The sequence below is a fragment of the Aricia agestis genome, chromosome 19, assembly GCF_905147365.1.
Source record: "Aricia agestis chromosome 19, ilAriAges1.1, whole genome shotgun sequence".
NCBI lineage: Eukaryota > Metazoa > Arthropoda > Insecta > Lepidoptera > Lycaenidae > Aricia > Aricia agestis.
In genome coordinates this window covers 2,159,066-2,173,319 of record NC_056424.1, presented here as the reverse complement: position 1 = coordinate 2,173,319, position 14,254 = coordinate 2,159,066, and the positions used below count along the sequence as shown (strand labels likewise).

The 14,254-nt window shown below is 33.5% G+C and overlaps 1 protein-coding gene across 15 annotated transcripts; it reads right to left on the bottom strand.

The window, feature by feature from the left end:
* Positions 1–2,952: 2,952 nt before the first annotated feature.
* LOC121736354 lies at positions 2,953–14,254 on the bottom strand. 15 transcript variants are annotated; one of them, XM_042127497.1, is made up of 5 exons: positions 14,160–14,254; positions 13,202–13,433; positions 12,461–13,108; positions 4,668–4,905; positions 2,953–4,578 (listed from the first exon to the last, which is right to left on the bottom strand). In XM_042127497.1, the coding sequence occupies exons 4-5, from the start codon at positions 4,852–4,854 to the stop codon at positions 3,173–3,175; spliced, it is 1,593 nt and encodes a 530-aa protein (XP_041983431.1). In that variant the 5' UTR covers positions 4,855–4,905; positions 12,461–13,108; positions 13,202–13,433; positions 14,160–14,254; the 3' UTR covers positions 2,953–3,172. The 15 variants fall into 15 exon arrangements, with proteins under 15 accessions (XP_041983431.1, XP_041983437.1, XP_041983438.1 ...); XM_042127503.1 differs by having other exon boundaries at positions 12,935–13,108; XM_042127504.1 differs by having other exon boundaries at positions 12,960–13,108.

Below are 14,254 nucleotides of genomic sequence, written 5' to 3'. Positions count from 1 at the left end.
TGGGGAACGCCTATGGCGTCGATTCAGACCGCAACGCCCCACGGGACGCGTAGATGAATTTCTGTATGAATTTGGCAGACTTCGTTTGCGTGCGCTATGCAAATATTATGTCAATTCAATACAAATTTAGAAATGCATCTACGCGTCGCGGTGCGGTTTGAATTGACCCTATGGCATTGATGAATGACGATTATACTGAGTTATAATTCGGAACAAACCCATATTCGCAGTGAAAATATTTTTAGGAGGGGGTGTAAGTTTATTGAGACTAAAGTAAAATGTCACACTAAGTAGTTTTTATACTGGCTTCTCTATTGTCCAATCTATGTACTGTTATAGTTTTGTGTTATTTTTAAGAGAAATTTAAATAAGAAATAAATATATATACACTTAGTTTTTTCTTTGTATTATTGGCTTTGCATGCCCTACCCATAAACCTTGCAACAATAATGATTTATAAATAGGCCGTTTTAGGCCATGGCCTAGGGCCGGCAGCATCCATAGAGATCCCATAGATTACGTACACGGGGCGGCAAAACTAAAGTGGCCTACTCTCATAAAAAATAAAAATTCGCCACTGATCGTAACCCCGAACTGATTGATCTGAAGAAAACCCCGAAGTCTGTAACTAACCATGTGTTTCAGATATACAGAGCACTATACCGACTATGTTGCGAGAATGCCGTTGGTGCTTAGGCGATACGGACATTTAAAAATTATGTCCCAAGCACTACAGTATTTTAAAAGTGGTTTCTTCGCTCGCGTGAGGTTTTCTGGGGAGGGGAGGGTGTCAAACTAAATCGTTCCAAATCTCACTTTTCGTAGCAAATATCACTTGATTTTGTTCCAGCAAAAAAATGTGTGAAAAATATTTCTAGACATGGGCAAATCTGGAGATTATCTTAGAGGTGGATTTACTACTTCTAAAATATATTATACAGAAGCCTCTACACAAGTCCTCATTCTCCTTTCATTCATGGCATTAGGGACTCGGCACTCAACCTTTTGACATCTTACCTCAAAAATAGAACTCAAAGGGTTGACATTAATAGTAAAAGGTCCAATGGGACCAAAATAGAATTAGGCGTCCCACAGGGATCCATTTTAGGTCCATTTCTTTTTCTCATCTACATAAATGAGATATTATCTTGTTAAGGATAATGAGATAGTACTTTTTGCTGATGACACTTCACTAATTTTTAAAGTGAAGCGACAACAGTCAAATTACGACGAGGTAAATAGTGCTCTCTCAAAAATAGTACATTGGTTTAGCGTTAATAACTTACTTCTAAATTCTAAGAAAACTAAATGTTTAAAATTAACTTTGCCCAACGTTAGGCAAGTTAAAACTAAGATTTGGTGGACACCACTGTATTCTTAGGCATTACACTAGACAGTAAATTACAGCGGGGTCCTCATATTGCCAATCTTGCAGATAGGCTCAGTTCTGCAGCATACGCAGTCAGAAAAATACGGGAAATTTCTGACGAAGACACAGCAAGACGTCATCATAGTAGAATGTCGTATGGCATCCTCTTATGGGGAAACGCTGCCGACATTAATACGATTTTTGTGCTGCAGAAGCGAGCTATACGTTCCATTTATAAAATGTCAGCTTTTGAATCTCTGAGAGAAAAGTTTAAAGAAATTGGTATTCTAACTGTTGCTTCTCAATACATTTTGGATAATGTATTATATGTTAGAAAGAATCTTAGTAAATTTACAACCAAAAGTCACGGAAGAAACACTAGAAATAAGTATAAACTAGAAATACCGGTGATCAGACTTAGTAAAGTTAGTAAATCTTTTATAGGTCAATGTATACGCCTTTACAATAAAATCCCAGAAAACGTTCAAAATCTTTCCATTAATAAATTTTAAAAAGTAGTCAAAGAGCGTTTGTGTGCCAAAGCCTATTATAAGGTCAATGATTTCATAAACGATGGCACATTTTGGGAGTAGGAAGTCTGCTTGCAAGGCTATTTCTACATAATATTTCATGACTTACAATTATGTATGTATGTTGACATTGTATATATAATAATATTAAGTTACAACATTGTAAACCTTATTTTAAAAGATTAATTTTTTCTCACTTTTTTTGGTAAAAAAGTGGGCCCCGTGCGAGTTTCTTACGCCGGTTCTTCTCGCCGGGCTAGTTCCCGAACCGGTGGTAGGCATCATGTAGACGTTCAGAGAATATTTGCAAAAAATTATTCTGAATAAAAAAGTTTGAGTTTGAGTTTCAGCAGAGCGTTTTATTTCAGTTGAGGAAATTTTTACAAAATCGCACCAAGGCAAGGGGAGAAAGGGGGTAAAAAATGTTCCTCACGCAATTAATGGACGCCCCCATTACTAATATTAATTACTTAGATACATAGGTACTTACTTAATATTAAAATAAGTAAATAAAATAAGGTATTATTTATACTTAACAAATTTTATTTTGATATAAAAAAAAATGTTAAACAGCTTAAACAATTATTTAGATTTTAAACCGTCCGCGTCATGTTGAATTAAAATGACTTTACAGAATAATTTATAATATGAAATACAAATACAAAATAATCAACAATTCAAGTACAATAGCCAATAGTTTCACTGAATATTAATTAAACGATATTTGGTTCTTGCTTATGGGTTCAATTTTTGTTGAAAAATAATGTTAATAAACATTATTTTTCAACAAAAAATTGAACCCAACTTCCAAAGTAAAAACAATATTTTTAAAATGTATGAAATAATTCGTATTTTTTCATTAGTGACTTTTTCAAAATTCGACAAACCTCAACTAAGTACTTCTGCACCCAATTTTCATTCTTTTGAAGTCGGTACCAGCTCAGAACTGAGATCCTTTACATAGAACTTAACCGGTACCGACTTAGTACTTACAAAAAATAAATATCACATTTATAGGATTAGAATAAAATATAAGTATCTGCCTCTTTATCAAGCTGCAAGATTTTACCTTATAGAATATCAATATAGATAATAGTTAAATAGTTTACATCGCAAGGTAAAAAGCGAGAGACCCTTTTAGTCAAATGAGATACAATATTATTGGTATTCATTGAAAACGCACATAGCACATGAGGCAAACTTTTAAATCAGAACCATCATTTTTAGTAGATGAGTCCGTAGCTTATTAGTTATTATCTTTCATAAAATACTGCTACTTGATTTTGAAGGTGCTTCTTTTGTGAGTTGCTGTTTGTATGTGTTGTATTTCACCGCCAGTAGGAACAATAACATCACACAGTGCACACTTAAAGTTTTTGCCCTGAGAACGAATTTTGTTCTCCCTCAATATTGTGTTGTATTTTTCATTATGAACTCTTCCAGTCAAATGAGAGTCAACATTATTGGTGCCTTTTGGTACTTTGACATTACACACGAGGCAGAGTTGTTGTTTAAGATCATTTTTTAACAAATATCTCCTTATTTTATGATCCTCTTGGCTAACATTACTTAAAGTTGTGTCTTTTACAATTTTACACACGGGTAGTTTTCCTAAATGGGAACTTCTTTGGCAATGAATTATTTCATGCATAGGATCTATAACCACATGACAAACATTACAGGAATATTTACCATTTCTGAATATTATTTTATTATTGCTAAGCATCAGTTTGTGATTTTGTTGATGTAAAGATCCTAGAGTATGTGCGGTAACATTATGAGTGTTATTCAGTGGCAGTGATTTTTTACAAACAAAACACTGTAATTGAGGGAATTTTGTTAGATCCATGTGATAATGTACATCAATTAGTTCTTCTTTTGCTTGCTTTGTTGCATTATTAATATGCTTAGCTGTTATAAGATGAATGTATATGTTATAATTATAATTAGGTACATACATGTTGCAAATAGCACAATAGAAGGAATTACCTTTAATGTGGGTACCTTTACGCTTTAACACAACCTGACAAGGCAATGTAGGTATCTCTTCTTTCTTTTGACCACCTTCTTTAACTGGGAAACATTTTAAGTTATCATTTTTTACAGGCAATGCTGCAGTTTGTATTTCTTTAGAAAGCGTAACACATTGATTGTGGCTTGAATTAATATTTGTATAGGTCGACTCTTTTATTTTATGATTTGTGCTTTGATTGCAAGGTGAGTTATTTCCATTATTTTTACTAGGTTCAGAATTGTTTCTTATCAATGTATTTTTCTTAATGTACTTATCAATGTATATGTTACAATTTCGTGTTTCATTTCCTTCGTCAGTATCTTCACTAAATTCTTTGTCGTCTATATATAAATCTAGGAAGTCATTTAAAATTTTATCAGCTTCTAAGGACTTTCTATGACTCGCTGAGTTTTCATGTGAATTTTTTTCCTGCGTATTCACAACAATGACACAAGATTCACAAAAATATATAGATTCATCCTCGCGCTTACCTTCATGAACAATTTCATTGCTCACTACTTTTTTCATCCGGTCCAATGAAGCATTTATTATTTTTTTAAATATTTTATGTTTGTTGCTATTTAGATGATCTCTAATAAATATCTTTGGAATGTGTGTATTACAAATATAACATGGTGTTAATGTGTTTTGTTTTGCTATTCCACCTGAAAGATAAGATCCACTTGTGATAACTAAATATGTTGTAAAAAAATAATTATTAAAAAATTATATCATCAATATAATATTAGCTTACTATCTTCATTTTCAAACTCAGTCATAATTTCAAATTCGTAGTACTCGTTGTCTCTACTTTTTAGATTTTTTTTCGTCCAGATCTGAGTAACTTCGTGGCCATTGTATTTACTGATGGTTGGAATAAAGTTGAGATCGATGGCATCTAATGATATGGTATACTGGGTTTGTGATGTCTTCAAATCCATTATCCAAACTTTACTAATGTGCTAGTAGCTTTGCTGATTTGATCTTGAAACCTATAAAAGAGAAAGCTAATTATTTATATTTACACAATGTGGCAATATTTGTTCTATATAAAAGTATGCTGTAAATCTATTTAAAGGATTAATCTTCTAACTACCGCACTCAGAGTGGAACATTAATTAGTTAAATGTAATTAATTCAAAATTTTGACTTATGCCCCATACATTATCTGTCAAACTCTCCATTAAATTGAAGGTTAATTGTAATTAAATGTCTCTGAGTTTGGTGGTTAGAGTGCTATTCGTGTAGTCACTCAAGAATCATGAGAGACTTAATAGTTTTTTACATTAGGTAAAACTGATAAAAAATAAGAGCGTTTTTCATTTTAGTGTTGAGTACAGAAACTGCAGTCATTTTGAAGTTATGAAAAAGAAAGTATATTGAGAAAATTGCTTATTCAGATAAATTATACAAGATTTTAGACAACAATGACTAAATCATTTAGTTTAGTGCAACGTAAAATATGCATCTGTGAAGCGTTAGGATGAAGCTTTCTTTTTTCTTCTATTTTAAAATGTTCCTACAGGCTCACCTAGCCTTTAAATCGTAACTTTATGTGGAAGCTTCTTTGGGGTACTTACGCTCGAGCATGTCGCGAAATCTCTTGGCCTACCCTACAGGCTATCGATAAAACTCGAAAACGGCTAAACATATTAGGCTCATTTTAGTCTTGAAATATTGTATGTATTGAGGAAGTACCTAATACGAAGTTTACCGGGTTATCAATTATTAATATTTTGATTAAAATAAACTTTGTTACTTACCTTCACAGACTAGGTACTAAGGGGATACTACGGTCTACGTTTTACCTTTGAATAATCCCTGGAATCTGGATGAGTAAATGTTATGAGTTATGACTTATGAGGTAAACAACTGGAACACTAGTACTATAATACACGGACGTAAAAAAATACTATAACATTAGTACTAGTCTAAATCGTAGGTACCGTACTAGTATTATAACACCGTAGCTTATGTATTAAAACTTTAAAAGATAATAAACCAATAAACTAGTAGGGCTGTAATCACAGATTACTACAGTTCGACTTCGACAAGGCTTTATTCACAGAATAATATTATAATATGTTATATGTAGCAAGCTAGCTTTATTTCACAGATTACTAGTATATATTTGTAGACTTTATTTGAATTTGAAAATTGAACGTATCATACAAAAACGTCTTCTTCTTCTTCTTCTTATTTAATGGCGCCCATAGAACGTCATTTATGACCAGTGTTGCCAGACGGCCAACTCGGTTTCTCCCCAAGTGTTCCCCGAAATCCCCCCAAAATTCGGGATTTCAAGAAAAATCCCCCCACAAATTATAAAAGAAATTCTTTGTTCATTATGAATGGGAATTTCACAAATGGATACGATGAATGTACACTATTTCGGCAATAGCGTTCAATCTTAACGGAATCAGCATCTTCGCGAGCCCCTTGATCATTTTTATGGTTCCGTAAGTCGTAACCTAAGGGTAAAAACGGGACCATAGTACTTAGATTTCGCCGTCTGTTCCCAGATTTTTTCCTCCAACAATCCCCCAAAAAAATTGTTCCCCCCAATTTTCCCCCCATCACCTAAAAAAACCCCCAAATTTGGGGGGAGTCCCCCCAATCTGGCATCACATGACATGTGTTTGACAGTTCTCCTTTACCAGCAGCGGTCCCGTCAATGTCACCCACGTTCAAAGTTTACGTTATAAGCAAGATAAAAGCAAATAAAATAAAACTGAGGTTACCATAAACTTATAATGCATAGACCAACAAAGAGTGCGAGAGAGAAGAAAATCCTCTATGGAATTATAACAAGATGAAAAGAGAGAGGCAGTCTAATGAAAATTGTAATAACTTTTATTTGACAGGTCGTCTTAGTCGTCAATCTTTTATTATGTGCTTTCGGTATTTCCAAGGGGGATATAAGTTTATCATATATATTGGAATTTGGATCCAAGATCATTGAGTCAATGATATTGGATAATGTAATATAGACCATATTATAAGTTTATGATATAGACATAAGATTCATTTCTTCCTTGATCATAGATTTTTGACATTTACTGAGAGATTGGATCCAATACGGTTATAGAAATAGGTGTTGCCAGTTATCCATACTAATATTATAAATGCGAAAGTGTGTCTGTCTGTCTGTTACCTCTTCATGCCCAAACCGCTGGACCGATTTTGCTGAAATTTGGCATGGAGATACTTTGAGTCCCGGGAAAGGACATAAGATACTTTTTATCCCGAAAAAATGTACGGTTCCGCCGCGATAAACGAGTTTTGGCGCAACGGAGTTGCGGGCGTCATCTAGTTTAATATAAAAAAGAGTTTTTAATTTCTTGTTCGTTATTATGTTTCAAATAATGTAATGTAATTATTTTTCTAATTATATACTTGTATAATCTTGCTGAAATAACAAAAAACAAGCCATATTAAAAATGACGATGTCTTTTGACAAATCGAATTCTCTGAGATCTAATAACCCTGACGTCAATACCTGTCAACGTTAGCGCTCTCCATTGGCTATTGAGACCACAATTGACGTAAAATAGGATCAATGAAATATGATAATGTAATATGCAGATATGATCAAATGATCATATATATTGGATCCTATATATGATCATAGAAATGATGTAATAATGTAATACCCCCCTAATGTCCGTTATGTAATGCCTTGTTAGGATAATTAACAAACAGAGGTTGGTGAAATTGGGTCTTAATCTATGATGAAACCAATCTTTACTATTGCTCTGTCTACGCCACAGAGTACTTTATTATATACTAGCGGCCCGCCCCGGCTTCGCACGGGTGGACATTGATTTTTAAATAATTTTTTTTTCAATCTTTATTTCTTAGTCAATCTTTATGTTAAGCAGAAAATAAAAATGGTTTACACTATTTAGCCTGTAACTACTATATTATAATTATTATACACATTTTTACTGTATTTTTTTTATATTTTAAGTGTTATGTTTGATTATTAATTAAAAAATAATAGTCATTCAAAACGTAATGAATTAATGAAGCACTATAATATTATCCCATCAATGAAGTGGCACCCGGCTGTCACATTTAAACTATTATATTATAAATCTAGTGTGTCTGCGATTCCCATGATCGAGGGAATAATAATTAATATTTACGTGGACTCCCCGGGCGAGCACACCCGCGCGGCGCGCCTTGACGACGCCCAATTCGCAACGTGCAGCAGAAATCGTAATATTTTAATTTCGCCATAACATTAAAACCAAACGTCCAATTTTAATCATTCAAAGACCAAATATTATCTACATTAACTGTACTTAGTAATGAAATAATTTATTTTGATAAGTAAAATAAAGGCATTTAAATGTAGTCCAAAAACATATCAAGATTTTTAATAAAAAAATGGTTATTGTGCCTCACTCAACATAGATAGGTATAGTGTGTCGCGGACTTTTTTGTAGATTCTTTTATAGTTTAGGCAGCGTACGCGAAAAAAGTAACATTTCTGGTTGATTTTTTACACCTTGCGTCCGAAAATCCTAAATATCTTACGGAACCCTATTTTTTTCCAAATTAAAATTTAGCCTATGTTCAGCAGAATTAATGTAGGATTCCAATGGTATAAGAATCTTTCAAATCGGTCCAGTAGTTTCGGAGCCTATTCAAGACAAACAATCAAATTTTTCCTCTTTATAATAGTTATTATTATTATTATTTTATACAGTGTGTAATAAAAATAAGTGATAATACTTTAGGGTGTGTACGTGTTCCTTGTAGAGAGTTCACTGTGAAAGTAGCAGCGCTGAAAGACCAAAATTTTTTTTCACTTTTGTATGGGGAAACTCGTGACGGGCCCTCGCCCATACAAAAGTGAAAAAAAAATTCGTCTTTCAGCGCTGCTACTTTCACAGTGAACTCTCTACAAGGAACACGTACACACCCTAAAGTATTATCACTTATTTTTGTTACACCCTGTATATGGTCTACGCTTGCAATACGCTACGCACTACGGCAATTGCACACAAGCATAAAATGGCCACGCGCTGGCGAGCTTAGAAGCCATCTACCTATATCCTTAATCTATGATGAAACCAATCTTTACTTTTGCTCTGTCTACGCCACAGAGTACTTTATTTTATATGGTCTACGCTTGCTAAGCATTAATAAGCATAGCTTGAGAATACAGGGATCTAGTGTCCCCAGTTTCCCCTACATATAATATTATGATAAATAAAATAGACTTGGTAGGTATTATTTATAACAAATTTTATTTTGATATACCTACTTACTTTAAATAAAATACAAATTGAAACAGCTTAAACAATTAATTAGACCGTCATAATATGACTTTATAGAGTTAACTGTGAATTATATAAGTATGTATTTACAATATAAAATTCAAATACAAAATTATAAACAAGTCAATTATTACAATAACTTTCAGTTCTCATCATCAATCAGACTGGACCTCTCTACCCAAATCTTATTAACTAATAACCCAAGAGCCAGCGACAGCTAGACTTCCTTCATTTATAAAAGCTGAAAGTTGACCTGTTTATGACCTCCAAGAGGTAAGAACAACCAACACCTATGGAGTTCTGGTCCAGTTCTGAAGTTGACCTGACCAGAGACTCATTGATACAGAGAGAAGTTAAATTTTATCTCAATTTTCTTAGAGGTAACTATAGCAATGAGAAGTGTGACATGTTTCTAGGTACACTGATATAGATGGACAACCACTGTCTGGGAGAAGCCTTCTGGAAAAAAAAGAGTTGGCAGGCTGTAGTGTATCTTACATTATACCTATGTAGTATCTTGATGATGTCAAATGAGATGTAATGTTAGCCGTATTACGTATAATATATAAGCTGTAAGTTGTAACCACTTGATTATTATATCATAATAAAGCCAACCATATTTTAACCAGACACATCTTTCATTTGTCTCTAATACCCATCCTTACAAGGCCAAAAGAAGGATGGACCTAGCAAAGACAGCAGGAAAAAATTGGCTCAAGACAGCTGAAGACAGGATCAAAATTCAAATAGAAAAACATGGATGATGGAGGAGGCCTTCACCCGACAAAGGACTTATACTAGGAGTGGAGGTACAAGGAGTACAGGTGCCGACGGGCTACGGGGCGAAAATGACAGATTCTGCCACTTTCCTCCCAGGGCCTGTCTGGGTTTGTATTACCTTGATTATCCATTGTGCCACGCCAAGCCACGAGAAGTAGGAATCTCGTGTTCCACTTTTGACAGACCATTCCCATTGCCACTAGTTATACGGGCCTTAGACTTTGAGGTGTTCACCTCAAAGTCTAAGGCCCGTATAACTAGTCAGTACTCAAGATGCGTCTCGGTCTCAAGACACTGTTCAGGCTTTGTTATTGGTGGGCTGTCAAATTTTGCACCAATCACAGAGCCGAACCGCATCTTGAGACCGTGTCGCATCTTAAGTACTGACTATTTATACCAGCCTAACACTTTAAGAATAGGTGTCTGGCAGTCTGGCTGTCACTGGCTCTTGGGTTATAATATTTGGTTTTTAATTAACACAAAACACAATGCTTCTTTATGGAAATACCAGTTTTGTGAGGTTCTAACATTATATGTTGTATTTCACTGCCAGTAGGAACAATTATATCACACAGTTCACACTTATAGTCATCATCTTGAGGATACATTTCGTTTTTCTTTATGATTTTTTTATATTTTTTATTATGATGTGCGTCAGACAAATGAGATATAATATTATTGGTATTTTCTGGTACATAGACATTGCACACAAGGCACAGTTTTTTTGTAGAATCAACATTTCTTAGTAGATAAGTCCTTAGCTCATTATCATCCGTACTAATACTGGCGCTCGATGTTGAAGTTGAAGGTGCTTCTTTTGTGTCATTCACTACAGCATTAGCACGGTGAGTTGCTGTTTCTATGTGTTGTATTTCACTGCCTGTAGGGACAATCACATCACACAGTTCACACTTAAAGTCGTTACCCTGAGAAAGAATTTTGTTCTCACTCAATTCTGTGTTGTATTTTTCATTATGAACCTCTTCAGTCAAATGTGATATAGTATTATTGGTATTATTAATAAAAAGCACATTGCACACAATGCAAACTTTTTTGTCAGGACCATCATTTTTTAGTAGATAAGTCCTTAGCTTATTATCTTTCATACTAATACTGCTACTTGATATTGAAGGTGCTTTTTTTGTGACATTCACTACAGCATTAGAACAGTGAGTATCTGTTTGTATGTGTTGTATTTCACCACCAGTAGGGACAATAACATCACACAGTTCACACTTAAAGTTGTTGACCTGAGAACGAATTTTATTCTCAATCAATTTTGTGCTGTATTTTTCGTAATGAACATTTCCAGTTAAATGAGATATAATATTATTAGTATTATTTGGTACATGGACATTGCACACAAGGCACCATTTTTTTTCAGAATCAACATTTCTTAGTAGATAAGTCCTTAGTTTATTATCTTCCATACTAATACCGCTACTTGATGTTGAAGGTGCTTCTCTTACGACCTTCATTATTACAGCATTAGCACGGTGAGTTGCTGTATGTATGTGTTGTATTTCACCACCAGTACGGACAATAACATCACACAGTTCACACTTAAAGTCGTTACCCTGAGAATGAATTTTGTTCTCCCTCAATATTGTGTTGTATTTTTCATTATGAACTCTTCCAGTCAAATGAGACATAATATTATTGGTATTATTTGGTACATGAACATTGCACAGTGGGCAAACTTTCTTTTCAAAATCAAAAATTTTTAATAGATAAGTCCTTAGTTTATTATCTTCCGTACTAATACTGGTACTCGATGTTGAAGTTGAAGGTGCTACTTTTGTGACATTCACTACAGCATTCGCACGGTGAGTTGCTGTATGTATGTGTTGTATTTCACCACCAGTAGGGACAACAACATCACACAGTTCACACTTGAAATTGTTGCCCTCAGAACGAATTTTGTTCTCACTCAATTTTGTGTTGTATTTTTCATTATGGACTCTTCCAGTCAAATGAGAGTTAACAGTATTGAGGTCTTTCGGTACTCTGACATTACACACGAGGCAGAGTTGTTGTTCAAGATCATTTTTTAACAAATATCTTCTTATTTTAAGGTCCTCTAATTTTCCTGAATGGGAACTTGTTTGGCAATGAATTAGTTCATGCATAGGATCTATAACCACTTGACAAACATTACAGACATATTTACCATTTCTGAGTATTATTTTATTATTGCTAAGCATCAATTTGTGATTTTGTTGATGTGAATATCCTAAAATATGTTTGGTAATGTTACTGTTATTCAATGTCAGTGATTTTTTACAAACAAAACATTCTAATTGAGGGAATTTTGTTAGATCCATGTGATAATGTACATCAATAAGTTCTTCTTTTGCTTGCTTTGTTGCATTATTAATATGCTTAGCTGTTGTAAGATGAGTGTATATGTTATAGTTATGATTAGGTACAGACCTGTTGCAAATAGCACAAGTGAAGGAATTATCTTTAATGTGGGTACCTTTACGCTGTAACACAACCTGACAAGGCAATATAGGCACCTCTTCTTTTTTTTGACCATCTTCTTTAACTGGGAAACATTTTAAGTTATCATTTTTTACAGCTGCTGCAGTTTGTTTTTCTTCAGAAAGCGTATCACATTGATTCTGGCCTGAATTATTTGTATAGGTCGACTCTTTTATTTTGTAATTTGTGCTTTGATTGCAAGGTGTATTATTTCTATTATTTTCAATAGGTTCGGAATTGTTTCTTATCAATGTATTGTAATTTTTACAATTTCTTATGTTACTTCCCTCTTCAGTACCTTCACTAAATTTTTTGTTGTCTGTATATATGTCAAGAAAATCATTCAAAATTTTATCAACCGCTAAGGACTTTCTATGCCTTGCTGAATTTTCATGTGAATTTTTTTCTTGTGTACTTACAACAGTGACACATGATTCACAAAAATATATAGATTCATCTTTGCACATACCTCCATAAACAATTTCATTGCTCACCGCTTTTTTCATCCGGTCCAATGAAGCATTTATTATTTTTTTAAATATTATGTGCTTGTTGCTATTTAGATGATCTCTAAAAAATATCTTTGGAATGTCTGTATTACAAATATAACATGGTGTTAATGTGTTTTGGTTTGTTTTTCCATCTGAAAGAAGGAAACTTGCGGTAACCAAATATTTTGTAAAGAAATAACTATGAAATAAAAATATATAAGTATATAAAAAGTCTCCAATCTTACCGTCTTCATTTTCATCCATAATTTCAAATTCATAGTACTCATTGTCTCTACTTGTTAGATTTTTTTTTGTCCAGATCTGAGTAACTTCGTGGCCATTGTATTTACTGATGGTTGGAATAAAGTTGAGATCGATGGCATCTAATGATATGGTATACTGGGTTTGTGATGTCTTCAAATCCATTACCCAAACTTTACTAATATGCTAGTAGCTGTGCTAATTTGATCTTGAAATCTATAAAAGAGAAAGCATTTATTTATATTTATCTAGTGGCCCGATACGTGCTTCGCTACATATAAACTTAATGCGAAACATTCAATTCCCCATCAAAAAAATCTCCATTAACAAAATGACTCGCCATTTATTGAATTCATTTGTTACAAAAAATGTGATAAATGAAGAACCACTCAACCGATTTTGTGAAAACTTCACATAAACCATCTACTAAATAGTCCAAACAAACCCAAAATTTCATTTGGATAGGTGAGCCCGTTCTTGAGTTATAAAGTGACAACAAAAAATGGCACTTATCCAAGTCAATGCACTTATCACGGTACTTAATAAGATTAAGAAGAATAAGATTATTTACAAAACGTGGCAATATTTGTTCTATATAAAAGTAAGATGTAAATAGGCTGTAAATATATTTTAATCCTCTATCTACATATTTTAGATTTTTGTAGTCATAGTTTGTAGTCTCGATAAAACTCGAAAACGGCTAAATCGATTTGGCTCACTTTAGTCTTGACTCTTGAAATATTCGTGGAAGTTCGGAGAAGGAACAAAGTACTTACAAGAATTACAGAATTTATTGAGGAGGTAAGCTAATAAATTTTAAACTGTGTACGTGTAAGTAGGTACGAACTCCGGTAAAGTCCAGTAATTAGTGTTCTGTGAATACGAAGTTCACCGGGTCATAGTCATTAGTGGTATATTTTGATTTTAAACTTTGTCACTTACCAGTGAATGAGTTAATATTAAGATAAAAAGAATCTGGACTTTGGAACACTAGTATAATAAAATAATATTATTGTATTGAAATTTGAAAACTTTCT